Genomic DNA, 25,506 nt, shown 5'->3' with positions numbered 1-25,506 from the left:
TGAGTTCTTTCTTGATGGTATAATCTCCTGAACTACGACTTGTTTTAGGTTACATAATAGTTTTGTCTTTCAGGACAGACAAGATGCCTGTGATTAGTCAATCATGAAGTCTAAATTTCTTTTTGTGACCTCGTTGTGTCAACAGGTTAGACTTGAATCGGTCGTAGCTTTCCATTTTTCACGAGTGGCAGGTCAGACTTACCTGTTCCATTCCTCAGTCACCAGTCATTTCTTTTTCCTGTCGTCTGCTTTTATGACAGCAAATACTAGAAAAGTTGTCAGCAACTCAGAAATAAAATCTCCCCTTCCTTTTTGTGGAGCACTTTCTTAGATGCTGTCTTGGTTATTATCTAACAACATTATCTAAGGGACAAAATGAGGAACTGCTGTGTCTGATGTTCAGTCTGTCTGATGATCATTATGGGGCTGGTATCACGTAGTTTGATGCTGAAAATAAGGATAATTTCTATCTTATTAAATGTCTAAACTGCTGATGTTTCTCCTCTCTTCTCCAGCCTCAGACTACGGTCTGTTTCTGTCTGATGAAGACCCCAGAAAAGGCATCTGGTTGGAGTCTGGAAGAACACTGGATTATTACATGCTACGCAATGGGGTAAACGCATCAATCTGTTTAACCTACAAACACATACAGTAAGACTATGAGTAAGTGTTTCCATGGAATGAATACTTGGCCTGAGGGGTGACTTGGAAAGACTTAAGGTAAAACACTTGAAGAATTTTATGAAGCACACACTTAGTTATCTTGGGGGCAATGTGTGAATAACATCGACCTTGACAAACTCATCAACAGAGCCCATCAGAGTTCAGTGTGCATTCACCAACACTCCTCACGTCTCAAGTGTAGTTGTCTTGGTTTTCATATTTGAACATTGTCTATGTGCTTTATTGACGGATCTAAAACAAAGGAATGATCAAATAGCTCAGCAAAGTGCTTGTTAACACAGCATATTTAAACTGTTTCAATTAGGGGAAAAAAAAAACTATCCTCCCACCAAAGGGAAATTAAAACTTGGCAGCTTCTCAGATACAAAGACGGTAAGATGAAACTGGATGTCGAGACAATTTGGACGTTCAAAGCAGCTTTCAAACGTGAGCTTTAAAGAAGTGCTCCGGCCAGCCGCTTAAGGCTCGCCAACTTGTTTTAAAGCCTCTGATCTGTGCTGCCAAAGACCTGACTGAATCTGGATATCTGTGCAGCAGAGCAGCACAGCTTCTCTGAGCGTTTCTAGTGGTGGTGATGCTGCTCTAAATGCTTTCCCTTTCTTCAAGTCCACCAAAGGCATCCCAGGTAGAAGGCATGACTGTGACCAATTATTCCGAGACAAATCTAACCTCATTTTTTTGATTGGAAGGGCAGCAGCAGGCTGTGATAGGCAGCCGTTGAATAAGGTTTTCTGGTCCATGTTCTCCTTTTTCTCCAGCAACCTGGTTGCATTTGATCATTTTCTCAGCAGCTGCTTTCAGTCTCTCTCTCTCTCTCTCTCTCTCTCTGTCCCTTTTTCCCTCTTAAATGTTATTCCTGTGTTAGTTTTTTTTAAACGGTTTCTGTAATGTTCTATGTTATCCAACTTGTGTGTTTTTGAGCAGGATATTCTTGAATACAAAAAGAAGCAAAGGCCACAGAAAATCAAAATGTTGGATGGGGCTGTAAAAACTATCATGGTGGACGACTCCAAAACAGTGGGCGAGCTGCTTGTGACCATATGCAGCAGAATAGGTACATCATATTATTAGCTTTTTTAAAATGTAATTTATTTTTTAAGCTCAGTATACATTGAAATTTGAACATTGAAAAGTGTTTAACATCCTCCAAAAGGCTCTGTTACAGACCTACACAATTTAAAAGACTGTACAGCAAAAAAAAAAAAAAAAATGCCCGTAAAGCTTAAATAATTGAGTCAAATGAAACAAACCTGCCTGGCTTTCATCAGAATGGTCTATTCCTGCTTTTGATCCCAGGCATCACAAACTACGAGGAGTACTCTCTGATCCAGGAGACAGTGGAGGAAAAAAAGGAGGATGGGATGGGTACACTGAAGAAAGACAGGACGCTGCTGCGTGATGAGAGGAAGATGGAGAAGCTGAAAGCCAAACTACACACAGATGATGACTGTGAGTTCAGGAAAGAACAGTCGACTTGAATGAATGCACAAGCACATGTACAAAAACATTTAATCCCAGTACAGTGTCCGTAGTCCTTTTTTTTTTTTTTTTAACAGACGTCTGTGATATTTGCCGTGTTTCACTGGAATTTGGGAGTATTAGATCTAGACCTGAGGTCTGAGTCCATTTTTCCTGTCCGTTTTTAGTCCATTTTCCCCCAGCTGCACTCCATGGCTCTGTCCAAAACCTCTCTTTCCTGCTCCCATTTACTGCTTCTTATCTGATCAATACTCTGATCTATATTGTAAGTAAACTATGACGGGCGGTTTTCACGCATGGGAGTGAAGGCAGTGGTGCGGGGCAGAAAAGCTGGGTGTGTTTTGATATTTGATAAACAGCAAACTTATAAATACACTATTACAGAGAATATGTTCAACTCTGATTTCCATTCCAAATAGAATCCTGTAAAGCCCACACTGTCCTATGCAGTGAGTAATTGGAAAAAAACACTTGTGAGTGGAGTGGGTGCGAGTTACAAGTCTGCCCTCTTAGAGCTATGATTTCTAAGATGTGATGTTGTGTTTTCAGTGAACTGGCTGGACCACAGCAGAACGTTCAGAGAGCAGGGGGTGGAGGAGAGCGAGACTCTCCTGCTCAGACGCAAGTTCTTCTACTCGGACCAGAATGTGGATTCCCGTGACCCGGTTCAACTCAACTTGCTTTACGTGCAGGTCTGGCCCTCGTCTTAACCTAGCTTTCCAGTTTCTGTGGCAGCTCCTCTACCTCATCTAGTCTCTAGTGAAGGCAGTCAATGACTGCCGAAGCAGCAATTTGCAAGTCTCAAGAACAAAGGCACTCCGGTGCAGTTTTTTGGTGCCTGACACCAAATCAGATGTATTCAGTGGTGTTGATGACAGTTCAAACACTCATTTGGCTGAAGTGTGCGACTTCAAAGCAGAAGACACAGTTGCAAGAGGATCTTCTGTGAATGCTTTTGGGGGGGAAATGTACATGTTGATTTCTCAGGAAATGTGTTTTGCTCAGACAAACCCAGTCTGACACCAGGCTAATACAACAGTCATATTCTGTTTGAACAATCATTCACATCATTCACAGTCCAAAAAAAACTAATGAATGAATAAATTCTCTCAGATCTATTTGCAGTCATATAAGATTGGAAGTGTGTGTTGTAGAGATGCATCTTCATATAAATGGAGGCACAAAAAAAAAAGAAAGCATCAATTCTGCTGCTCTCATGACAGTTTGGCAGGTGTAAATACAGAGCCGTCGCTATTCTCCCAAGGTGTGGGCGTCTAGCAAAGATCATTTCAACAGCACAGTTTATTTTTCTGAAGAAGTTGAAAAGCACTAAAGGATGACAGCAATACAATTGCAGATATAATCTCTACAAGTTGCAAAAAGATATTCTGAATATATGTAGTGTTTAGTGAAGAACGGTTAAAGGTTCAGCATGGGCTAGTTTTCCACAAAACGATGTCAAATCAAGGCCCCACAGCTCAATGCTGTGTTGGTTGGAATACAAGGGTAGCATGATGGAGGTGGTATCATTATTTTGGGCTGCCTTGCCGGGACCTGAAGGTCTTGAAGCCAGAATACTTGAAATAGAATCAAAAGCAAATAAACAACAGAAAGATTTTGAGTCCTGACCTTAACCCAACTGAGATTCCACCAGGACGTCCTGGAAATGCTAAAGGCCTAAAACGGTCGAGTATAAGCAGTGGATGAAGATCAGGCGTCTTTTCTTTTTTTTCAGTGAACAGTTTTAAATTAAAAAAAAAACGCGTATCCTTTCCATTTGACACTCGATGCAGCCGCCACAATTTGCAGGGACACATGTGTTCCTGGGAAACCGTCAGATTACATCATCAAATGAAAATTGCAGAGGCTGCAAGAGGTGAAGCAAAGCTTTTTCCATCTCGCTTTCTTTTGTTTGTAAGAATGTCATTTATCTTACAGGCTCGAGATGATATCCTAAACGGTTCCCACCCAGTGTCATTTGACAAGGCTGGTGAGTTTGGAGGCATTCAGGCTCAGATCCAGTTTGGACCTCACATGGAGCATAAACACAAGCCTGGATTCTTAGAGTAAGCATTTGTCTCATGAAGCAATTTCTCTACAGTGATACACACGGAGATTGATTATGCCTATTGAATCATGTTTGTCAAATACACATCGGATTGTCCAACACACTTGAATGTGATCACGGCTCAGACCCCAGAGGGTTAAATGGATTCTGATTTTTGTTTGTGGCACAAATATTAGTGAGCTTATATTTATTCACTGGATTTCAGTCTCTCACAAGTTTAATTTCTTTTCCAGTCTGAAGGAGTTTCTTCCCAAAGAGTACATAAAACAGAGAGGAGCAGAGAAGAAAGTCTTCCAGGTTAGTTTTTTCTTCCATTCGTGTTTATTTTTCAATTTCTTTTACAAAGGAGCATAAAGATTTGACATGAAAAACAAAATCTAATGTGCAGGAACACAAAAACTGTGGAGAAATGACGGAGATCGAAGCTAAAGTGAAATATGTCAAACTGGCGCGGTCTCTGCGGACGTATGGCGTCTCCTTCTTCCTTGTCAAAGTGAGTTGAAAGTCGTCCATTTATCTTTGTGCTTTTTCTAAAACTATTTTTTTATAATTTCATTTAAAGAGGAGGTTTTCCACCCTTCTCCCCCCACAAAAAAATCCCTACGTGTAGCCTCCGGTTCTTTCTTGCCTTTGATAATGTTAGTTTTTAATGTGGAAGCAGATTTTAGAATTAGCTGGACTGTAGTCAGAAGTTTTTATCTCCACAGTGTGAAAACTGTCCTCTGGGCTTGCTGTTAACTGGATAAAGGGGTTTATGGCAGAAGCAGCGGTTGGGGGAAAATTGTCTGTGACCAGTTTGAGTTTTTGAAAACTTGCGTCAACTTAAAAAAAATTGCCCATTTTTTAGGGGGGAAGCTATTGTGCTTTCTAAAACTTAAATCTGCCAAAGTGACTTGGTCAAATGATTCAGTCGCCAAAGGAATGAGCCCTTTGAAGATTCGGACACCACACGTTTTCATTTGTATATCTCCTGCACGTTGGACTGCAGGCACACACACACACACACACACACACACGCAACAGAACTTCCTCTGCAGGCAGTTCATTGTGTTCCTGGAGGGAAACCAAATGTCTGTGCAGCTGAATGTCGCTCTGAGATAATTTGAAAGGGACTGGGGGGGGCGGCAGAGACATCATACAGGTAACCCGTTTAAAGTTGCTCAGCAGAGTGAGTCCAACTGCCAGCAGATGCCAGCTGTTTGGAACTATTTGCTGATTTTCAGTGCTGTGGCACTGCTGTGACAAGAGTGGCGGATTACTCTTTTTATGTGTGTGTATGTGTGTGTGTGTGTGTGTGTGTGTGTTATAGAAAGGACATCCTGCAAGTCATGGGATGCATCCCTGACTGCATGAAGCGCTTTCCTGGCACCTTTAAGTCCACTGCCCACTCTTCCTTTTATTCCTACTAAGAATAACACACAAATCTTAAACAATATTTTACCCACCTGGTCATGGTTGTGTGTTTCCATTGATCAGCATGTGTCCTCCTTTGTTCCGTCTGCGATCCTTGATGGTAATCCATTGGAGCAGAAATGGCTTACAAAATAACCCTGGAAAGAATGCAGGCTGCAGCCTCTAACCTGTGACCCTTTGAGGCCCCAGAAAGTTTACAGGCCCTCCAGGACTATCGCACACCTCACCTCTTTGCCCTCATGCCACAGCCCATCACGTTCTTTCCATCTTCTTCCTAAAGTTGCATTTGCTCAGTTCCATGCGGTGGGAAAATAAAACGAAGTCTTGCAGATTAGCGAGTGCCTTAGGGAATGCAGGGGGGAGATCGGGAATCACTGGCAAGGTGATAAAGACGTGCTTAAGACATAAGATTTACTAGGAAAAGTTATCTTTTTTTTTTCCCGCATTGGTTAGACGGATGAATGCTGATCCTGACAGACCAGCACGGCAGAAAAATCAGGCTTTCATGCTGTGAGCGTTATGACTGACATTTTTTTTGTTGCTTGGGTTGTTAATCTGTGCTTTTCTTTAAATGCCTTTGATTCTCGTAATACCCACAGCGGGCAGAGGGATATGAAGATGAATTCAAATTAATTTTGGCTATGCTTTTCCCTGAGGGGAATAAAATTGACATTTAGGTGCAATGTGCAAAAATGTATCATAACATTTAAAATCCCAGTGACACTCCACCACAGCCCGGGCAGCCTCTCACAGCAGGAAGTTAAAACGTGCTCAACAAAGAGCCCAGGGTGTTGACTCGACTGTTAAACTCCTCACAGCTTCGTTGGCAGAGTCCCCGACCTGCAACCTTTAAGACGTAAAAGCTCTCAACATCTAGGTGTTGGACACCTTCAAAAAAATAAAACCAAAAAAAAGTCCCATGTCATGTGCTTTAGCTGATTTAGCTGCACAAGGGGAACCTGCTCCATGTTAAGCAGGTGGTTTTAATGTTTTGGCTGTTCCACGTATGTTCTTAGTACAGAAAGCAGGGTGGGGACATGTTGTAAACATCAGTACAGACAACCTGGAACAGATGTTGTAAACATGTGAATTAAGAATGTAGTTAGAATACATCGTTGGGTCTAGAGGATCTGATGACCTTTTAATTATTTATTATATTTATAGCCCAACCAACTCCATGCATCGATTGTCAGCAAGAGGAAAGGATACAGACCTTACCTGAACCCAGCTGCACTTGACATTTCATAGTCGCATCGTTCCTCCCCGACAGTGTCGCTATGGATTCCATTCCATTCCATTCCTTACGATTCCCAAAATACTGTAGAAGCACACCGCTCAACTTATCCCTTTAAACTGTCCTTATTTGCTCAAACAAGATGAATATAAATGGTTTTGTTGTTAATATTTTCTTTTCACAAAGTAATCAAACACAGATATTCTGTTCTGTGAAGTTTTTAATCTAACGATTATTGCAAAGCCGATCTACTTGCCGGAGGTCCTTTTATAATATGTTGCTTTGGTCTTTGTAGTTTTGCTCCCTTTGTCTCTTGTGTAATGTCTGACGTTCTGTGCTGGCAGCTATGTGTGTTGCGTTTAAGCGGTTCAGTTATTGTGTGCTTTTGTAGGAAAAGATGAAGAGTAAGAACAAGCTGGTGCCTCGGCTCTTGGGCATCACCAAAGAGAGCGTGATGAGAGTGGACGAGAAGACTAAAGATGTGGTTCAGGAGTGGCCACTCACGACCGTGAAGAGGTGGGCAGCGTCGCCCAAGAGCTTCACCCTGGTAAGATGCACATCCTTTACTCTGCACTGACTTCAAAGACTGGATGAGCGAGTAGCCTTACACCACAATTATCAGGGGGAACAAACCCTCTTCCAAATGTTTCTGCTGCTTGTTGTGGGGCTTTCATTCCTTCACTTAACCCTGGACGCTATGGTCCTAATAGTAAGTAAGAATGAGGTGCTTACAATAAACAGAACTATTGAACGTACACATACACTTTCTTTCCATTATGGAGTCCAGTGTTGAAGCTCCTCCCTGTCAATATGTGTCTCTGCGTCAGCACCCAGACTCCAGCAACAACATGGGTTTTAATCTTGCGGAAGATCTGTCACTATTAAATTAACTAAACCTATTTCCTGCAGGCTAATTCATTCATTGGAGTGCTTTTCTGCTTAGCATTTTTGTGATATTGATTTGTGGATTAATTTGCTGTTTACTTGCAGAAGCAGGCGTATGTGTACTCGGAGCACAGTTTGATCATTTTAGAGGCGTATTTTGTATGGCGTATGTTTAAGGTTTTATGTGAGTTATGGCCAATGATACAGGCCTCTGTCTTTAACATTTAGCTTTTTATCCAGACATTTCTGAATATGTGTTTAACTGGAAGCTGTAGCAATGCTCAGCTTATAGAAAACTGTTCAATTTCCTGTCGTAAAGTCTACCATAAGATTGCTCTGGGGTTAATCTGACTCTCTGCGTGCTGCGGCAGCTTGATGTCAACCAGCACATTGTGTGGTGTTCATCTGAGACTAGCTGTCTCCATGGATTCACATTAATCCTCAGTAAATCCTCAGACTGTATACAGTACACTCACTGCGCTGGTTGGTTTCCTTCCAGTCCAGCTCAAAATGCATGTTTCTGACGGAACTGTTTTTAGGACTTTGGGGAGTACCAGGAAAGCTACTACTCGGTGCAGACCACTGAAGGTGAACAGATCTCCCAGCTCATTGCAGGTTACATCGACATCATCCTCAAAAAGGTAAGATATATGTGTCTGCAAACGCTAATGAATCCAAAGATTCAATATCCTGAGATTCATTCTCAGAGATGCTTGATAGACCTGTGTTACTATTTTATGCGGCTGCAGTTAGATAAAGATAAGTTCAGGAAAGCTGGGCTCATGTTGCTGTCATGTAGCTATAATAGCTGACCTTTTGTAATTATTAAGAATCAAGACTTCATATTAGCATACAGCTTTTCCTTTCAGACATCAGGACATGACATCAGACAGTGATGTTGTAGTGTAACCTGAAAATACTGTTTTGTTTTGTTTTTGTTATCCTTTTGGTATGTTGTAAACCTAAAAAAAACATACCATATCAGTTTTTATTGATGTGGGAGTTTCCTGTTGTGTCACTGAGCTCTGTTATTCTCTCACAGAAGCAAAGCAAGGACCGCTTTGGATTAGAAGGTGATGAGGAGTCCACCATGCTTGAGGAATCCGTATCCCCTAAAAAGTATGTAGAACAAATGAAACTGATATATTTGGCATGTATTTTAGTCTTGCCATTATACAGTACAGTATTGAGTCATATTGTGACGTATTGACGAGAAGTACAGTTGCAAAATACAAAGCTCTCTCATATTATTCTAACAAAACACCAAATATGGTTCTTATTTCCTTCCTTCTGTCTTTCTTGAACACAAGTTCACACATCCATCTTCCCAGGCTTTATTTTGCCACAGGAACGCTTCCTCAGCTGAACTTAATCCTGAGAGATAATCATTATGTGAGGAAATTTTGTCACTGAACAGGCTCTATCTGTACATTTCCTGATTAGATCTGCATTACCTCATTTACCCACGGTGGGCTCCCGGATTGAAGCTGAAGCTCTCTCCCTGTCGAACCTCAGCTGATATTGCTTTACTGCTTTCAACTACTTCTGCGTGTAATAGTGTTTTTTGCCCATTCTCTTTTATATGTGCATGTGCCCAATGCAGAAGTCATAGCAGGCTATACTCTTAACGTCCTTATCTGAAGCAAAATAAAACAAACCTTTTTATTTTGCAGTGTCGGTATACTCTGTGTTAGTGGTTCGCTGTCACAAGTGTGCTGCCTCAATGCTAAAAGTGTCCCATAGAAACACGAACACTCTGCCAACAACCAGAAACAGGGTCTCTTTGTGGCTCTGTTTTTGGCTTGTTTTTTCTAGAAAGCGTATGTATGATTTTATTGTTTCCTGAATAATCGAGATATTGCTCTACCGACATCTTGCCTGTTATACACCGGCAGGTCCACCATCCTTCAGCAGCAGTTTAACCGTGTTGGCCGGGTGGAGCACGGCTCAGTTGCGCTGCCAGGGGTGATTCGTTCCGGATCCATCGGCACTGAGTCGCTTAGCATGGGCACCATGCCTTCCCCTCAGCAACAGATCACAATGGGTCAAATGCACCGTGGACACATGCCACCACTGGTACGAAACATGGGGACAGACACAGTTTGACGTTTGATAAATCGCATGAAAAAGGTATGACCATATTCTAATAGAATGTCCGCTTTACGTGTAGAGTTCAGCACAGCAAGCTCTGATGGGAACCATCAACACCAGCATGCAAGCTGTACAGAAGGCCCAGATAGACCTGGGAGAGGTTGACAACCTCCCACCACTGGGACAGGACATGGTACTGTACACAGCACACATACATCTCATCTAAATGCTCATGACCTAATCTGCCACACATGACATAGCACTACATGTTTTCCTTTCAGTGACTACTATTTGTGATGTCTGTTTAGGCATCCAAGATGTGGATCCAGAACAAGATGGATGAGTCGAAACATGAGATCCACTCCCAGGTGGACGCCATCACTGCAGGGACAGCCTCTGTTGTGAACCTCACAGCTGGTCAGTGGCTCTGTTATGTCTCAGCATGGCCTTTCCTCTTTCTTTTAAGGGGTGTGAATCAGTGTGTGCGCTGACAGGCTATCGATTTACGGCAGTTTTCAGGAAACAAAAAGATAGATTGGAAATCTTACACCACATCACAGTTGACGTACACCTAGGTTGTGTCGGCATTGCTTGATTAAATATTGACAACTTAAAGGCTTTTAGTAACCCTTAATTAAGGCATTAAGAGTGTTCAGACTTAAGCTCACACTTTTACAAGTACATTTTTGGGGTGCCATGTTCTGTAGTTAAAATGACTTGGCCAATTACGAAGGTTAAAGTAAAACTTTTCCATTAGCCTGGTGTTCATTATCATCACCGTTGAACCCATATAAAGTCTAATTGTTCCCTTAAATCCTGCTGTGGTTTGGAGAATGTTGGCTGGCAAAAGCATCGACTTGCTCCACTCCATGTCCCCACTTTCCCACTTTCTTTAATTTTTACTTGCCTTACTTTTGATTTCCATCTCCTAAAACAGATTCATGTGTTTGTCCAACTGAATACAAATAGTTTTGACTCTTGCTTGAATAAGGCGGTGAATCTTGATACAACTCACCCTTTACCTGATGGTCTCTTATATTCTCTTTCTCTCAGGTGATCCTACCGACACAGACTACACAGCTGTGGGTTGTGCCATCACTACAATTTCCTCCAATCTGACTGAAATGTCAAAGGGTGTAAAGCTGTTGGCTGCTCTGATGGAGGACGATGTAGGAGGAGGTAATGACTTGATGAAGGCTGCCAGGACGCTTGCAGGGGCTGTGTCTGACCTGCTGAAGGCTGTAGAGCCGGCTTCTGGAGAGGTGAGCAAAGCCACCTCAACCCTTTAAATCAAATTCATCTCTTTATTTCTCTATTCATACTTTATACATTGTATCTGTTAGAATGATGATGTCAAGAGATGTGACTTGTGGACGGTCTTTGATGTTGTAAATTGCAAAAAAGTCTGCCAGATGTCATGGGTGGAAGACCAGAACTACACATGGACAAAAGGGATGGTTCATGATGTAGAGGCAAACCTGTTGAAACAGACGAGTTGAGGTCATCACAACTGTCTCAAATTCCAAGCAACAAGAAAACAAAAAAAAAAAGCAGAAAGCTGTCAAACTGCAAACCTAAAAGGCTAATTAGAAATGTCACAGATCAGATTATATCTTGATTTACAAGTTGTCTTATTTCCTGGTCTTAAATTTCATTCACTTTAGTTCTGTCATACTGTATTCATCTCCAGGAATGTATTTCTGCAGTTTGTATTATTATTTAAGAAATGCTTTAGTTATAGATCGATAACAAAAGGAAATAAAATCCTTTAACAAACCTTTAGAAAGTTGAAGTGTAGCAGATAGAGATCTAGTTGAAACGCTGTGCAGATAACACAGGTGAACAGTCTTGGTAGACAAATGGGACAGAAACTCACAGCCAACAATGATCAGCAGCCAGTCTCTGTGACATATTCATCTGTTAACGAGCACTGAAATCCCTTCTCCTTCACTTTTACCTCTCTGTCTGCAGTCTCTGCCAGCCCATATCGTCAAAAAGCTGAGTAGAGAGGAGTTTGATTTGTTGCTGCAGCCATGTTTCTGTGAACAAAAAAAAGAAGAGAAAATTGCCATCCTGATATTCCTGCTGTGTCTTTGTCAGGGCTCCAAGCTCATCCATTATATCTGCCAGTGATCTCACACTTCCCACGATGATCATGGCTAGAAATAGTTTAAACATCCTCCTCTCTCTTCATTTTGTTCCTGCTCTGCATCCTTGACATCTCCTCTTCAACTCATCTTGATTTGGGGTCTTATTGGAGGCATTAGTTGGGCTTTGGAAAACTCAGTCAGCTGCTCCGACATTCAAACAACTTTCCTGCTGTCATGGATATGCATCTTAACAGCCGCAGTTACAAGTAGAATCACTCCAGCAGCACAACATCCACACCAGTGTGGAAAGATTAAAAAGATTAGCTGTTTTTACAGAAAAAAGCTCATAGCAAAATCTCAAGAAGATTCAAAGAAAGAAACCATATGTCCAGAGCTGCTGCAGCAGGCTGCCTGCAGTGTGCCGCCATTCTAAAACTGCATTTACTTTAATTACTTAAACATCCGCCACTGCTTGACTCCTGCTAAGTAAATTGCGCTGGGTGTTCTGAATAATGATCCAAGTGTCCGAGCTCACTAAGGATGCAGAGCTGCTTTATATGAAGAACAATTACTCATATGCAAATGTAGCCGGCTTTAATGTTCTCACCAAGGCTCGTATAGAGTGTGTTGGTGTTTTAAAGTGATATAATCATACAGAAGTTAATGCACTGTACCACGCTTGGCTTGTAATCTGCAGACTGCATCTCATCATCTCAACTCTTGAGCTTTGTCTACATGTGCATTACCTGTGCAGGTTGTTGGAAAGGTACTCCGGTGCCACTGTTACATTAGTGTTCAGCATGTTATAAGCACGTTATAACACACATTTCTAGGTACATGATGGTGCAGGAGCTTTAGAATGCAGCCTCATCTCCTAATGGTTTTCCTTGCGTGTGTTTGTGTGTCCCCAGCCCAGGCAGACAGTGCTGACAGCAGCAGGCAGCATCGGCCAGGCCAGCGGAGACCTCCTGCGCCAGATTGGAGAGAACGAGACAGACGAGAGGTTTCAGGTAACACCTCCGCTCCTCCCTTTATCATCAATACTGCATTCAGACAAAAGCAAATGTGAGAGCTGCCACTCAGTTCTTCACAGTTAAATTGTGACTAAGGGAATGCGAGGGGCATGTTTTTTTCCATCGTTGAACTATATGTGTTGATTTGAACTGAAAGCTTTCCTATCCGTTAAACTTGGTCACATTGATCAGGAGATTTAACTTTTCCTACGTCTCTCCTGTCTCGCACCACACACTGGGGAGTGTTTTGGTATTTTAAAGCAATTCTGTAATGAAGACTTGAGCAGATGACTAAATTTAATGAGATTACACCGTTGGTGCAGCTTTGATTAGCTTTATAAAGTTAAGTTGATTTTCGTGTCTTACGCAGTTAAACAGCATTGCTTTTCCTGTTGGATATTAAATGGGATTTCAGGTAATTGTCCTATTTCTGTGAAATGTTTGTGGATCACATCTTGTTTAGTACTATTAAATGCAGCTACATTATCCTTTGTCCCAGAGCTGTACTGAATATTAAACCCCTATCTTCACAGATTAAATGCTACAGTAATGCAGCAATATTTTGCATCAGTTAATGAGAATATGGTCAAAATGGTGTGTGTGCGGGTACATAATGATGTTCTCAATCCTGACGACCTGTTGTTGCAGGACATCTTGATGAATCTGGCCAAAGCAGTGGCCAACGCAGCAGCGATGTTGGTGCTGAAGGCCAAGAATGTTGCCCAGGTTGCAGAGGACACCGTCCTGCAGAACCGGGTCATTGCTGCTGCCACACAGTGCGCCCTATCCACCTCCCAGCTAGTGGCATGTGCAAAGGTACAAGAACTTTTTTTTTAAATACACTGAGGTATCAGTAACCTCAGGCGCCCTGTGTCCCAGCGAACGTATGAGTGTCGTCATACAAAATGTGTCTCAGATCAGTATTTGTGTATGGATCTTTGGTGGAATATTTCCATTTGTTTTGGATTTTTCCTTTCTTGCTCCACTTGAGCAGCTATTGCACGTAATGATTTCCTGTTTGCTGCACTGTTTGCAAATGTTAGAAGTATCAGTAAGAAGATTTCCCTGTTCAAGATGTGCATGTTAGAGGATGCCTGAGGAGACTGTAAAATACCTCAAACTCTCATCATTTTATGCTTCCCTAATTGTACAACCCGCATGCCTCTAATTAGTTTGAATGGCGTCTTGGCTCCCATTCTGAATAGTTGTATTTACTAACCACATTCTCACCCCTCAGTGTGGTAGCGTGATGAGAACCATCACAACTCTCATTTCCCTCTTCTTCTTCTTTTCCCATCTCCTTTGTTAAGTTGCACAACTTAAACCTTGTTTCAGTTTTCAGTTTTTTTTTCCTGATTTAAATGTTTTAACGTGATAAAAATCTTTTTTTATTTTTACACAATCCGCTTTTTGAATGCGAATTACATTTCTTGCATTTCAATTTGTGGTTGTTGTAGGTGGTGAGTCCTACCATCAGCTCCCCAGTTTGCCAGGAGCAGTTGATCGAAGCTGGAAAGCTGGTTGACCGCTCGGTGGAGAGCTGCGTCCAGGCCTGCCTCTCGGCAACAGAGGATGGCGAGCTACTCAAGCAGGTCAGCTTGGCTCACGTTTCCTCTTCCTGTTTGGCGTTCAGTTTGTTCAGAAGCAGAAATATTCAGAAGCAATAATGTAGTTTAAGAAGTCTATCGATGATGTGCATTTCACTTATTCAAGGTGAGCGCGGCAGCCAGTGTGGTGAGTCAGGCTCTGGGAGATCTCCTGCAGCACGTCCGTCAGTACACCTCAAGGGGAGAGCCGATCGGGCGCTACGACCAGGCCACCGACACCATCATGACGGTCACCGAGAGCATCTTTAGCTCAATGGGAGATGCAGGTCAGTCCAAAAGAAAAAAGAAGTCTTACAGTGGCGGAACTCAAGGTTCTTGTTTTTGATTAATTTTTGTGCAGATGAATCCATTTTTCTTTTTAATCTTAGGTCTTTTCAGTCTGAGAGCACAAGTGAAAGCTTGTTGGTAGCGTTGGTCATCTGGATTCTACAACCCTTTTTCCTTAATTGATAAATAAATTAAAATACATAGATTTTCTTTTTCCGTCTTCCTTTGTCGTACTTGGTTCTCTTAGTCTATGTTTCGAGGATGTTTTGGGTCATTTTTATGCAGCGAATTCCATAGTGTTCACAAACCTTCAAACACATCATGACCATTGGCTTGCCACAGCTCTCAGGTTTTTTTTTTTTTTGTTTGAGTTGATGCCTTTTTGTGGGTCTGTGCACATCTCATCCCATCGTCTCCTCAGAGAGACTGACATGACAGTCGGTTTGAGGTGACTGCTGTCAGCCCCGGGGAAGCCACAGAGAAAAGCTGACAGTGATGTTAACAAGTCTGACAGTCGAGAAAGAAAGTGATGCACAGAGAATGTTGGGGGCCTGAAGGTCAGCTCAGACGAATTGATTGGCTTTATAGACGAGTCGAATGGCTGTTTGCTCTGCTGAGGTTTCTGTTAATCCAACCAGTTAGAAGATAGTACCTTTTGAACTTGAACTGGTGTTGGGTGATGTTACACCAGGCATAAAAAAGTGTAAAACACGGGAAGAGTCCAGTGTTGGCAGATCAGTCAGTACACTCTAAGAATATGTGCTCACAATTTGACAGAAGATTGCTTTTTCCTTTGTTGCTCCACTAAGGTTTTGTGAGCATTCACTCACAATAACAGCAGTATTATTACATTATAATGGTGGTTATATAGCATAGTGGTATAGCGGTTATTGTGTTCATCTGTAGGACTGGCTGTAATATTAGTGCCACGCACTCATACACATGGGCGCTAAAAACAGCAAATTAGCCAGAACAGTCTCTCACTGATATTAATTATCCTTCAATCCATCTCTCTCAAATCTATTCTCATGTCTTTCCGCTTCCCCTCGTCTGTCCACTGTGTCACCATCCAGGAGAGATGGTCCGGCAGGCTCGGGTTTTGGCTCAGGCCACATCAGACCTGGTGAACGCCATGAGGTCTGACGCTGAAGCCGAGGTGGACGTGGACAACTCGAAGAAGCTGCTGGCGGCTGCCAAACTGCTGGCAGATGCCACCGCAAGGATGGTGGAGGCAGCAAAGGTGAGCAGCACGCGAGACTTGAAGCATATTGTGTTGTAGTAATCCTAACATTCGAATCTCTATTGAAGTTAAAAAAGTTTAGTAATTTTCAAAAACAATATTTCTTGTAGGTTTTTGGTAGCTGTTTTCAAACAATATTCAAGTTTGAGATTTTTTTTCATTTTTTTATTTAAAGGGCATCTTTAGTTTTAATAGGCCAATGACAACGGTGGCATTTCCTTTAAGACCAGTGAATGATCTTGAGGGCTGAGCGCTGCTTCTCTGGTACACACAAAGTGACCTTTTGAGATGACAGCGCAGGAGAGATGCAGCGAGCGGGGCGGGGCAGGTCAGGAGCCGTGGGTGCGTCAGTAAATAAGAATAGACTAAAATGACACTTTGAGATCTTTATTCTACTTGGTCCTGTTGTTGCAGGGTTAAATTATCAATATAATGTAACTATCGAAATATTTCTTAATAAAAATCTTGTGAATAAACTGATCTTTTAATCTAAAATGCCTAAAAGAAACAGGCATGTTTCCTACAAGTAGCTTTGTAAGGTAAATATCAGACTCTACATGGTCAACGCTTCTGCTCAGTTGAACATTAAAAACCCGTACTAACTACTTATGAGATCGGTTCACTGACTTTTAACAAGCGGTCAGTTTTGTGTTGTTGTTTTTTTGTTTTTTTTCTTATATTTCTTTATTTTTTTTCTTCTTTTTCCTCTTTTATAGTCACGATGTAAATTACATCTCTGGTTAAATCCTCCTGCGTGGTTTCACAGCATTGACCTTTCTTACACTTAAAGTTGACACTACAGACATTTTTCTTGCCCTTTCAGGTCAAAAACAATACGATGGTTCTACTACCCTGTTTTCATGATCCTCACTCTCTATTGCAACAATTCTTGGAGCTGTTTTAGCCCCACTATTCTCTCCGCAAATCTCACATGTGTGAACAAACATTTTACAAAACAAGAACCAGCGTTAATTAACTAAACACAGGAGTCTAGTTTTAATTATTTGTAAAAAAAGCCCGTCTAATTCTGTGATTACATTGCAGTTTAACAGAGATCTTTGTTGCGGTAAACTTTCACCTTATAAACAGCAGCGCCAGGGTCGCTCTGTGAAGACACTGAGGTAGAGAGTCTGAGCTGAGCCCACGCTGCTTTTAGAGTCGCTGTCCATTCCTTCGTACGTCTCAACATTTCAGCACAGAGAGATTAAGAATAAAAGACTCCAAACCTTTTCTGTCCAGAATGCTGAGGGGCAGACGGAGCTTCGGCAGTCATCTCATCCTGCTCTATCCAAGCTATCCATCTGCTATCTCTCCCCATCAGTTTCATTATCTGTCCACTGAATCGCACGCTGATATTAATAACTCCCCCCTTCCACCATGAAAATTAAATGATGCCTTCCAGCTGGTTAGTCGAGTTTGATGCCAGAATTATCACAATCACAGCTGTATATTCATCTATGTTAATGGATGCTGAGATCACAGCCAGCCGTTGCCTTGGCAGCTAATTAATTAATTTCATGTAGTTTTTCCCTTTTTTTAAATTGTTTTTTTTTTTTTTAAATTTTCTTTCTGCTTTTTTTTTAATCTTGCTTTAGCAGAACTCTTGCATGTGCTGCTACAGACCTTGTTCTTGACCCCAATTACTACTTTTTTCACACTCTATTTTATAACGGTACAAATTGAGGGCTCTATGTTAAATGTGTCAGCAGTTGACATCAAGCAGACAATAAAAGGATACTAATGTCCCAGTTTGTCAACCACTATGTAGTCTTGAAAGAAGACTTGTGATGTATCTGTTTGGTAGTTGGGTTGAATGTTATCTTAATGACATGGGTTGGCATGCACACCCTCCTTTCTCTGTTGCTGTGGGTGACGCTCACTCTTAATGAACTTAGTAGCTTCAGGCTTAGCTTTCTCTCCCACATCAGGAGACAGGAACGATCGCAGAATCGGCCTCCGCGAATCCCTTTTCTTGTTTACGCGCCTCCCAAATACATAAAGAAAAAGAGAAGAAGAAAGGAAGAGCTTCTTGTTGATATGAACAAACAGAATCTCCTGACATTCAGCTACCAACAAATAAGTTATTTGTGTAAAAGAGCTGCAGTTTAAAACATTTTTTTATCCTCTGGTTTTGTCGTGAACGTCTCTCCCCACTCTTACACCAGCTCACCCTGCCCACCTGTCTTGCATCTGCTGATCTGTGCATATGTTTCTCAGGGTGCCGCAGCATACCCAGAGAATGAGGACCAGCAGCAGAGACTGAGGGAGGCTGCAGAGGGGCTGCGTGTTGCCACCAACGCTGCTGCTCAGAACGCCATCAAGAAGAAACTGATCAACAGACTGGAGGTCAGCAGTGCCAGATCAGCTGTTACACTTTAACCCTAATAGAAAAAAAGTGGAATGATGCTATTTCCCCCAAAATTGAGCTAGGATTAGGGTAAAACATGACTTTATCCCCATCTTTAAAGCTGCATCGTAGACAGCAAAATTGAAGGTGTTACCTGGCATCAAAGCTCTATGAATAAGTTTATTTCAGAGCCTTTTTTCACCACTAAATATCAGGGGTTTAGACCTATTTTATTTTCCTGTTACTTCTGTTTTTTGTTATAAAATTTATGGAACAAACATCTGTATCACAGTCTTTCCCTATAGACATGTGTCATATTACACTTTAATGGTATTGTCTTGCCATCCAGGCCCAAAAGTTTCAGGAGACAAAGCTACTGGTACAGATACCGTTTGACGCGGTTTTAAATGTGGTTGCTTGTGTGGGTCTTAATCTTCCTCAGAATGCTGCCAAGCAAGCTGCAGCTGCAGCCACGCAGACCATCGCTGCCGCTCAGAACGCTGCCGCCTCCAACAAGAACACAGCTGCTCACCAGCAGCTGGTGCAGAGCTGTAAGGTGAGCATCAAAGCCGACAGTGAGGGGCCTTTTACTTTCTGATGTATTCTGTTTTAGTTCTCTCTTCTTTTTAATCCTACACTCCACACTATTTTGTTTTTGCTCTTTGAAAAGCTTTTTTTCTGTTAGCTGTTTGATGTTATTTTGCATCCAATACTTCTGCCTGTAGGATTTTCAGAATGGTTTAAAAGAAGTATTTATTTTTCTACTGAGGCTTTTGGGTTGTCTTTGAAGTCTGACTGTATTTAAGCTTGTGTATTACCGTGCATATGGGTTTTGTGCGGATGTACAGGCAGTGGCAGACCACATCCCGCAGCTCGTCCAGGGAGTACGAGGCAGTCAGGCCAAACCAGAGGACCTCAGTGCACAACTCGCCCTCATCATTGCCAGCCAGAACTTCCTACAGGTGCAGCATGTTATAAGCCTCAACATTTCTTGTTAAAGAAAGAGCTTGTTAAAACTTCATGCCCCCAAACTCTCACTAAATCAATGTAGCCCTACATTGAGAACCAGGCTGAAATTATAAATAGTGTTTGTCGTATGGGACCCTTTGAAATAGGCCTGTAACCTCTTTTTGATTCAAGCTGGCATTTAAAGAAGCACCCATAGAATGTTTTTAGTGCTTCAGTACTGTTGGAGCTCCAAAGGTTTCTTCTGGTAAAATGCCACCAATTTGTTGCGAAGAACAACACTTTTTCAAGATGAATATTTTCAGTTGCCATTGTTTTGTTTTTTTCCCCTAAAGAGATAGAAATAATGTATGTATTTCTGTCTCACTTGGTAGCCTGGTAGTAAGATGGTGACCTCTGCCAAGTCGTCTGTTCCCACGGTGACAGATCAGGCGGCAGCCATGCAACTGGGTCAGTGTGCCAAAAACCTGGCCACCTGCCTGGCTGAGTTGAGGACATCTGCGCTGAAGGTAGAGCACAGATACACAAGGGAACCTAATGCCTGTGTCATTTTATTGACAAAATCACTGCATCTTACACACCTGCTTACAACGTAAAGAGAAATCAGTTTTGCACTTTAAGTGCATTCCTGAAGGTTTTAGTTTGTCTTTGGTTCATATAAACCTGGGTAAAAAGGAAGCCAACTATACGTTCCTCACTTGGACCGAGTACTTGTAGTGTAAGAAAAAGACTTCTGAATCATTTGACTTGCAGCAATAGTGTGATGCATCTTCATTCAAGATCTCTTCTGTGTGGTTTTTGTAGCGTATATTTCTTTTTAAAGTATCGCAATATAAAACGACAAAACCTAAGTCCTAATTATTGGAACCGTGACCTGTGATTGATTCTTTGTCTGTAGGCTCATGAAGCCTGTGGCCCCATGGAGATCGACTCTGCACTCACTGCCATCCAGACCCTGAGAAGTGAGCTGCAAGACGCCAAACTGACTGCAGCAAATACTCAACTCAAACCTCTACCTGGAGAATCCGTAAGAGGGTTTAGCCTCATAAGATTTGCACAGACTTCCACTGAATACAAAAACATAGCTACTTTTTTGCATTAAGTTCAGGGAAGCAGTGCCAGTGATACTGCTTACCTTCAGCAGCCTGAAGCAGAATGTGATTGAGTGATAGAGTTTGTAGCCAGAAATGTTGTTTTAGATACTTGGATCTAAAGCTTCCCTCTTCTCTCTCCACTTTAGTTGGAGAAATGTGCTCAGGATCTGGGCAGCACCTCAAAGTCAGTGGGATCCTCCATGGCTCAGCTGCTCACCTGTGCTGCTCAAGGAAATGAACACTACACAGGTTGGTTGTGCAAACATAATGAAGTTTGTAATACATGTTTTATTTCCTTCAAAGATGTTTTTAATTCATTGCATTCATCTGTATCTAATTCAGTGTTTTAGTTAGTACAATAATTGGAGAACACAGCATTGTATGCTGCACTGTGGTGACGTGAGGCTAAGTATGAATGCAGCCTTTAACATACTATGTTTGTTTAATCATGTTTGCAGGTATAGCAGCCAGAGAGACGGCTCAGGCCCTGAAAACACTCGCCCAGGCGGCCCGAGGTGTTGCTGCTTCCACCACAGACCCTAAGGCTGCAGCAGCCATGTTGGACTCGGCTCGTGATGTCATGGAGGGCTCTGCGCTTCTCATTCACGAGGCCAAGCAGGCTCTGATATCCCCTGGTGATGCCGAGAGCCAACAGAGGCTGGCGCAGGTGAGAGGGTTCAGCTTTGCCTCGGGGGTGTTGTCCCCTCTGCTTGTGTGTCCTTTTTAATATTACGAAAGCACAAAGGTCACACCATTAAATGTCAGTGCCAAGGAAACTCTGTGCAGACTGTGTGTTCATGAGAATTTACAACCTCAGATACACTTCTATTCTATTAAACTGCCTCGCTCATCAAGATTTAGTTCAGACTTTTAGCTCAGTCTGGTCACCTTTACTCAACCTTGAAAACTCAGTCTGTTGTGAGCCTGCTGTGTGTTCCAGGTGGCCAAAGCTGTCTCTCACTCCCTGAATAACTGCGTCAACTGTCTGCCTGGCCAGAAGGATGTGGACATGGCACTAAAGAGCATTGGAGAGGCCAGCAAGAAGCTGCTTATTGATACTGTGAGTCAGCAGAGCTTTCTTAATCTTTGTTTCAACAGCATTGTCCAAAGGAAGAAGAATACTGATGTTAGCTTGGGCTTATTCATGGTTTACTCAAATTTGGCTGTGTTGGGTGCAGTTATTCTTCAACTATACCACAAATCTCTCCTATGTGGGCTCTGTTCAGATCCCTCCAGCCTCCAAGTCTTTCCAGGAGGCCCAGAATGAGCTGAACCAAACTGCAGCAGACCTGAACCAGTCCGCAGGTGAGGTGGTGCACGGTTCTCGCGGCTCCAGCAGCCAGCTGGCTGTGGCCTCTGGGAAGTTTAGCCAAGACTTTGATGAGTTCCTGGATGCTGGAATAGAGATGGCCGGGCACACACAGGTTTGTGCCATTATCTGTCAAGAAGTTAAAACTTAAGAGCTTCTAAAAATACATTTTCTAGAGTTTCTGTTGATGATGCTATGGTTTCAGAAAAAGGATGACCAGGTGCAGGTGATTGGTAACCTGAAGAACATCTCCATGGCTTCCAGCAAACTGCTGCTGGCTGCTAAAAGTCTATCTGTGGACCCAGCAGCTGCCAATGCTAAAAACCTGCTTGCTGCTGCTGCGAGGTAGTACAACAAAGTCTTTTTGTTGTGTTTTTACCATTTAGTCTGGAAGCAAATACGTTCCTTTCTTACTCCTGCTAGCAGATGCATGCATGCTGAGAAACTCTTATTATCCTCCAACTTCAAGGTTTTCTGTCCTGTTCTTGTTTGTGTGTCAGAGCTGTAACAGACAGCATCAACCAGCTGATCACGCTGTGTACGCAGCAGGCGCCCGGCCAGAAAGAGTGCGACAATGCCCTGAGAGAGCTGGAGGTAAACTAAACTTTCATCCCGAGGAACAATCAGCACTCATTTTAACAAAGACTTGACAGGAGTGTGAAAATAGGCATTTTTGCCCTGCTGTCTCTCTCAGTCGCAGACAGATAAAGTGCTTGTTCTCTCACCTGGGTCTAATCTGTTAGAATTTTGTTAAAATGAATAACCACCATGGTCTCTTGTGAAACTCATCTTGCTCATTAATCTCTCAGGCTGTCAGAGGAATGTTGGACAACCCGAGCGAACCAATCAGTGACCTCTCTTACTTCGACTGCATTGAGAGTGTGATGGAGAACTCAAAGGTAGGCCTTAATTAAAACAACCGACAGTCTGAACACCCTATACACTGCACACAGGCTTCTCGAGATCCTAATTGTTCTTCTTCTTCCTCTTCTATTGCTGGTGCTCTGTCCAGGTCCTGGGAGAGTCCATGGCTGGTATTTCTCAGAACTGCAAGACCGGCGATGTGTCTGTGTTTGGAAACTGTGTGGGTTCAGCCTCCAAAGCTCTGTGTGGCCTCACTGAAGCTGCAGGACAGGTACAGCGTGTAGATGAACCGCAGCTACAGTACAAGCGCTGCTGAATGGGTTAAAGTTGGAAGAGATTCATGCTGTTGACAAAGTGTCATTTTTCCTTAGGCCTCCTACCTGGTGGGTGTGTCTGATCCCAACAGTCAGGCAGGGCACCAGGGGTTGGTGGATCCCATTCAGTTTGCCAAAGCCAATCAGGCAATCCAGATGGCCTGTCAGAATCTTGTTGATCCAGAAAGCAGTCCCTCCCAGGTACGTTCACTCCCAATTATCCGTAGACCTAAGTGAGTGCATATTATAGCAGGCTTACATACGACATGCAGATGTCCTGAAGATGTGATTTGAATGGATTTAGATTATTACTGTTTTATGGTTTGTTGCTTTTGGATATTCATATATACAGCTTACTGTGTTAAATGAAAAGTTTTATAGATTTGCTGAATTATTTATGTGGATGACTTTATCCTTTTTCTTTGCAAACATCCAACTGCTTTGTAACCAGATGCCTTCTGAACTGATCTGAAAGTCTATAAGTGTTTATCACATTATCACCCATATTTTTCTTTTTTTTTTTAAAGAACAGCCTTTTGCTTATTTATATGCCTCACTCAAACATACATTGGTTTCCAGCTCGCCAGCATTTAGTCAAAGCTCAAAGACGATGCTTTTTATGTTAATAGTAAGTATAAAGAGTAAATAGAAAAAAACAGGGTTAGAAATGGACATCATATTGGTCACTTCCTGTCCAATTCTGCTGTTACTTGCTTATAAAGGAGAAACTGCCAAATTATGATAATGAATTTGACTTATAAAACTCACAGTGCCATGGTTTATACATAAAGGATGGCTGCTGTCTCTCCAACAAATCAATGTGCTATTTTAAGGTGCATCTGAATTTCTAATTCATCATTTTGTTGTTTATAATGGACAGGTTCTCTCAGCAGCCACCATTGTTGCTAAGCACACCTCGGCATTGTGCAACGCCTGTCGTCTGGCTTCCTCCAGGACAACTAACCCAGTTGCTAAGAGGCACTTTGTCCAGTCTGCCAAGGAGGTGGCTAATAGCACAGCAAACTTAGTCAAGACCATCAAGGTAGGACTTTAGTTATTCAACCAGCATGCCACAGTGTTGTGATGACTTTAGTTTTGACATGAAAAGCCTTTGATTGTTGTGGGGCGATTTATTTTTATTTTTTGTGAAACATTTGTGCTTTACATCAGCCCCCAAATGTCATTTGTCAAATGTCTGTAAACTGCAGTCATAGAGATTTGACTTGAATTATGTTCCTCTCATTCAACTTCATATCCTGACTCTCCAGGCTTTAGATGGGGACTTCTCAGAGGAGAACAGGAACAGATGTCGAGTCGCCACGGCTCCACTAATCGAAGCTGTGGAAAACCTGACAACATTCGCTTCCAACCCAGAGTTTGCCAGCGTCCCAGCTCAAATCAGCACTGAGGTACGTCTATGAGAACATCTCTCTAATGTTGTATTGGATAATACACCACAGGTGTCTTCCATGACTTATGACATCGGCTGCGAAAAGAGGACATTGAAATGAATGTGGATGTTTACAATCTGCCTGTTGACTTAATTTCTCTAAAGGGCTCTGCAGCACAGGAACCCATCCTCCAATCAGCACGCTCCATGCTTGACAGCTCGACCCATCTCCTCAAAACTGCGCGCTCGCTGGTCATCAACCCCAAGGACCCTCCCACGTGGTCTGTCCTGGCCGGTCACTCTCGTACCGTCTCAGACTCCATCAAGAGTCTCATCACAGCCATCCGGTCAGTAAAAATGATCTAGATATTACAGAATGTGTAGCGGAATACAAGATAATATAATTTTTTTTAATTGAAAGCCCACATTGTGGAAGCATCCTTCTCTGGAGTCTTGTTGACAATTTGAGGTTGCCAGGCAACCATGAGAAACTGGAGAGTGCTAATAATTTTAACAACTAATTTCTATGCAGTGTTGCAGTTGTTGAGATCAGCGAAGGTGAAAATGTAAAATCCAAGGTTGTGAAGCAGCGAACGAATTTTTTCCTGTTGCACAGTTTTTAGTCCCTTATTATTTTTAAACATAGCTGTATATAACACTGCACAAAAGCTCTGTACCTGGAGGGTGACATGTTCTTGTTTGTGTACCTCTTCCTTTTGCATTTCTATTCTTCTATTTTCACACCTTTCTACACCTAACCTTGATCAGAACAAAACTGATGGCCACGAGGGGCTTAATCTCCAGCCACAAATGCACTGAATGTTAAGGCTTCGGCTCGCCGCCTCAGAACATCTGCACATTAGCATTCACACGCAGCCAGCTTAGCATCTCTTTCAATTCTGATGCCCTTATCACGGTCTTCTTTGTAGACTACAAATTCAGCACTGGGACTTCGGCCCAGACCTTTAATAGGATTCAGTGATCTGCTGCGGTGCCAAAGAATACAAATAGCAATGGACTCCATCCGGCAAAAGCCAACCACGTAACTTTGTTGGGCTCATTATAAAGATGAGGCCTGCTTTTCGTTTTTCTTCCTCTCAGTGTGCCACCATGCATGGAAACTGATGTTTGAGAAACGTATTCTTCCCACG

At 42.4% G+C, this 25,506-nt stretch overlaps 1 protein-coding gene across 2 annotated transcripts in view; it reads left to right on the top strand.

Moving 5' to 3' along the window:
- tln2a (talin 2a) overlaps nucleotides 1-25,506 on the top strand; it is a 75,323-nt gene that overhangs the window by 32,750 nt on the left and 17,067 nt on the right. For both annotated transcript variants that reach the window (XM_072380296.1, XM_072380297.1), the window contains 36 exons: nucleotides 516-613; nucleotides 1,609-1,738; nucleotides 1,981-2,133; nucleotides 2,713-2,855; nucleotides 4,102-4,229; nucleotides 4,465-4,528; nucleotides 4,620-4,724; nucleotides 7,270-7,425; nucleotides 8,303-8,404; nucleotides 8,806-8,882; nucleotides 9,659-9,839; nucleotides 9,934-10,047; nucleotides 10,163-10,271; nucleotides 10,908-11,116; nucleotides 12,856-12,954; nucleotides 13,606-13,773; nucleotides 14,415-14,549; nucleotides 14,671-14,830; nucleotides 15,905-16,071; nucleotides 18,289-18,417; nucleotides 18,861-18,974; nucleotides 19,267-19,380; nucleotides 19,759-19,893; nucleotides 20,283-20,411; nucleotides 20,625-20,727; nucleotides 20,937-21,145; nucleotides 21,419-21,538; nucleotides 21,705-21,902; nucleotides 21,993-22,132; nucleotides 22,288-22,381; nucleotides 22,597-22,686; nucleotides 22,800-22,922; nucleotides 23,023-23,166; nucleotides 23,846-24,007; nucleotides 24,234-24,374; nucleotides 24,521-24,702. In XM_072380296.1, the coding sequence (XP_072236397.1) occupies nucleotides 516-613; nucleotides 1,609-1,738; nucleotides 1,981-2,133; nucleotides 2,713-2,855; nucleotides 4,102-4,229; nucleotides 4,465-4,528; nucleotides 4,620-4,724; nucleotides 7,270-7,425; nucleotides 8,303-8,404; nucleotides 8,806-8,882; nucleotides 9,659-9,839; nucleotides 9,934-10,047; nucleotides 10,163-10,271; nucleotides 10,908-11,116; nucleotides 12,856-12,954; nucleotides 13,606-13,773; nucleotides 14,415-14,549; nucleotides 14,671-14,830; nucleotides 15,905-16,071; nucleotides 18,289-18,417; nucleotides 18,861-18,974; nucleotides 19,267-19,380; nucleotides 19,759-19,893; nucleotides 20,283-20,411; nucleotides 20,625-20,727; nucleotides 20,937-21,145; nucleotides 21,419-21,538; nucleotides 21,705-21,902; nucleotides 21,993-22,132; nucleotides 22,288-22,381; nucleotides 22,597-22,686; nucleotides 22,800-22,922; nucleotides 23,023-23,166; nucleotides 23,846-24,007; nucleotides 24,234-24,374; nucleotides 24,521-24,702 (4,825 nt within the window). The remainder of the gene's footprint in view (nucleotides 1-515; nucleotides 614-1,608; nucleotides 1,739-1,980; nucleotides 2,134-2,712; nucleotides 2,856-4,101; nucleotides 4,230-4,464; nucleotides 4,529-4,619; nucleotides 4,725-7,269; nucleotides 7,426-8,302; nucleotides 8,405-8,805; nucleotides 8,883-9,658; nucleotides 9,840-9,933; nucleotides 10,048-10,162; nucleotides 10,272-10,907; nucleotides 11,117-12,855; nucleotides 12,955-13,605; nucleotides 13,774-14,414; nucleotides 14,550-14,670; nucleotides 14,831-15,904; nucleotides 16,072-18,288; nucleotides 18,418-18,860; nucleotides 18,975-19,266; nucleotides 19,381-19,758; nucleotides 19,894-20,282; nucleotides 20,412-20,624; nucleotides 20,728-20,936; nucleotides 21,146-21,418; nucleotides 21,539-21,704; nucleotides 21,903-21,992; nucleotides 22,133-22,287; nucleotides 22,382-22,596; nucleotides 22,687-22,799; nucleotides 22,923-23,022; nucleotides 23,167-23,845; nucleotides 24,008-24,233; nucleotides 24,375-24,520; nucleotides 24,703-25,506) is intronic.

Source organism: Leuresthes tenuis, unplaced genomic scaffold, assembly GCF_036924035.1.
Source record: "Leuresthes tenuis unplaced genomic scaffold, fLeuTen1.0.hap1 SCAF_2, whole genome shotgun sequence".
Classification (NCBI taxonomy): Eukaryota; Metazoa; Chordata; class Actinopteri; order Atheriniformes; family Atherinopsidae; genus Leuresthes; species Leuresthes tenuis.
Note: the sequence above shows the minus strand (reverse complement) of the source record. Positions and strands in the feature narration are given on the sequence as shown.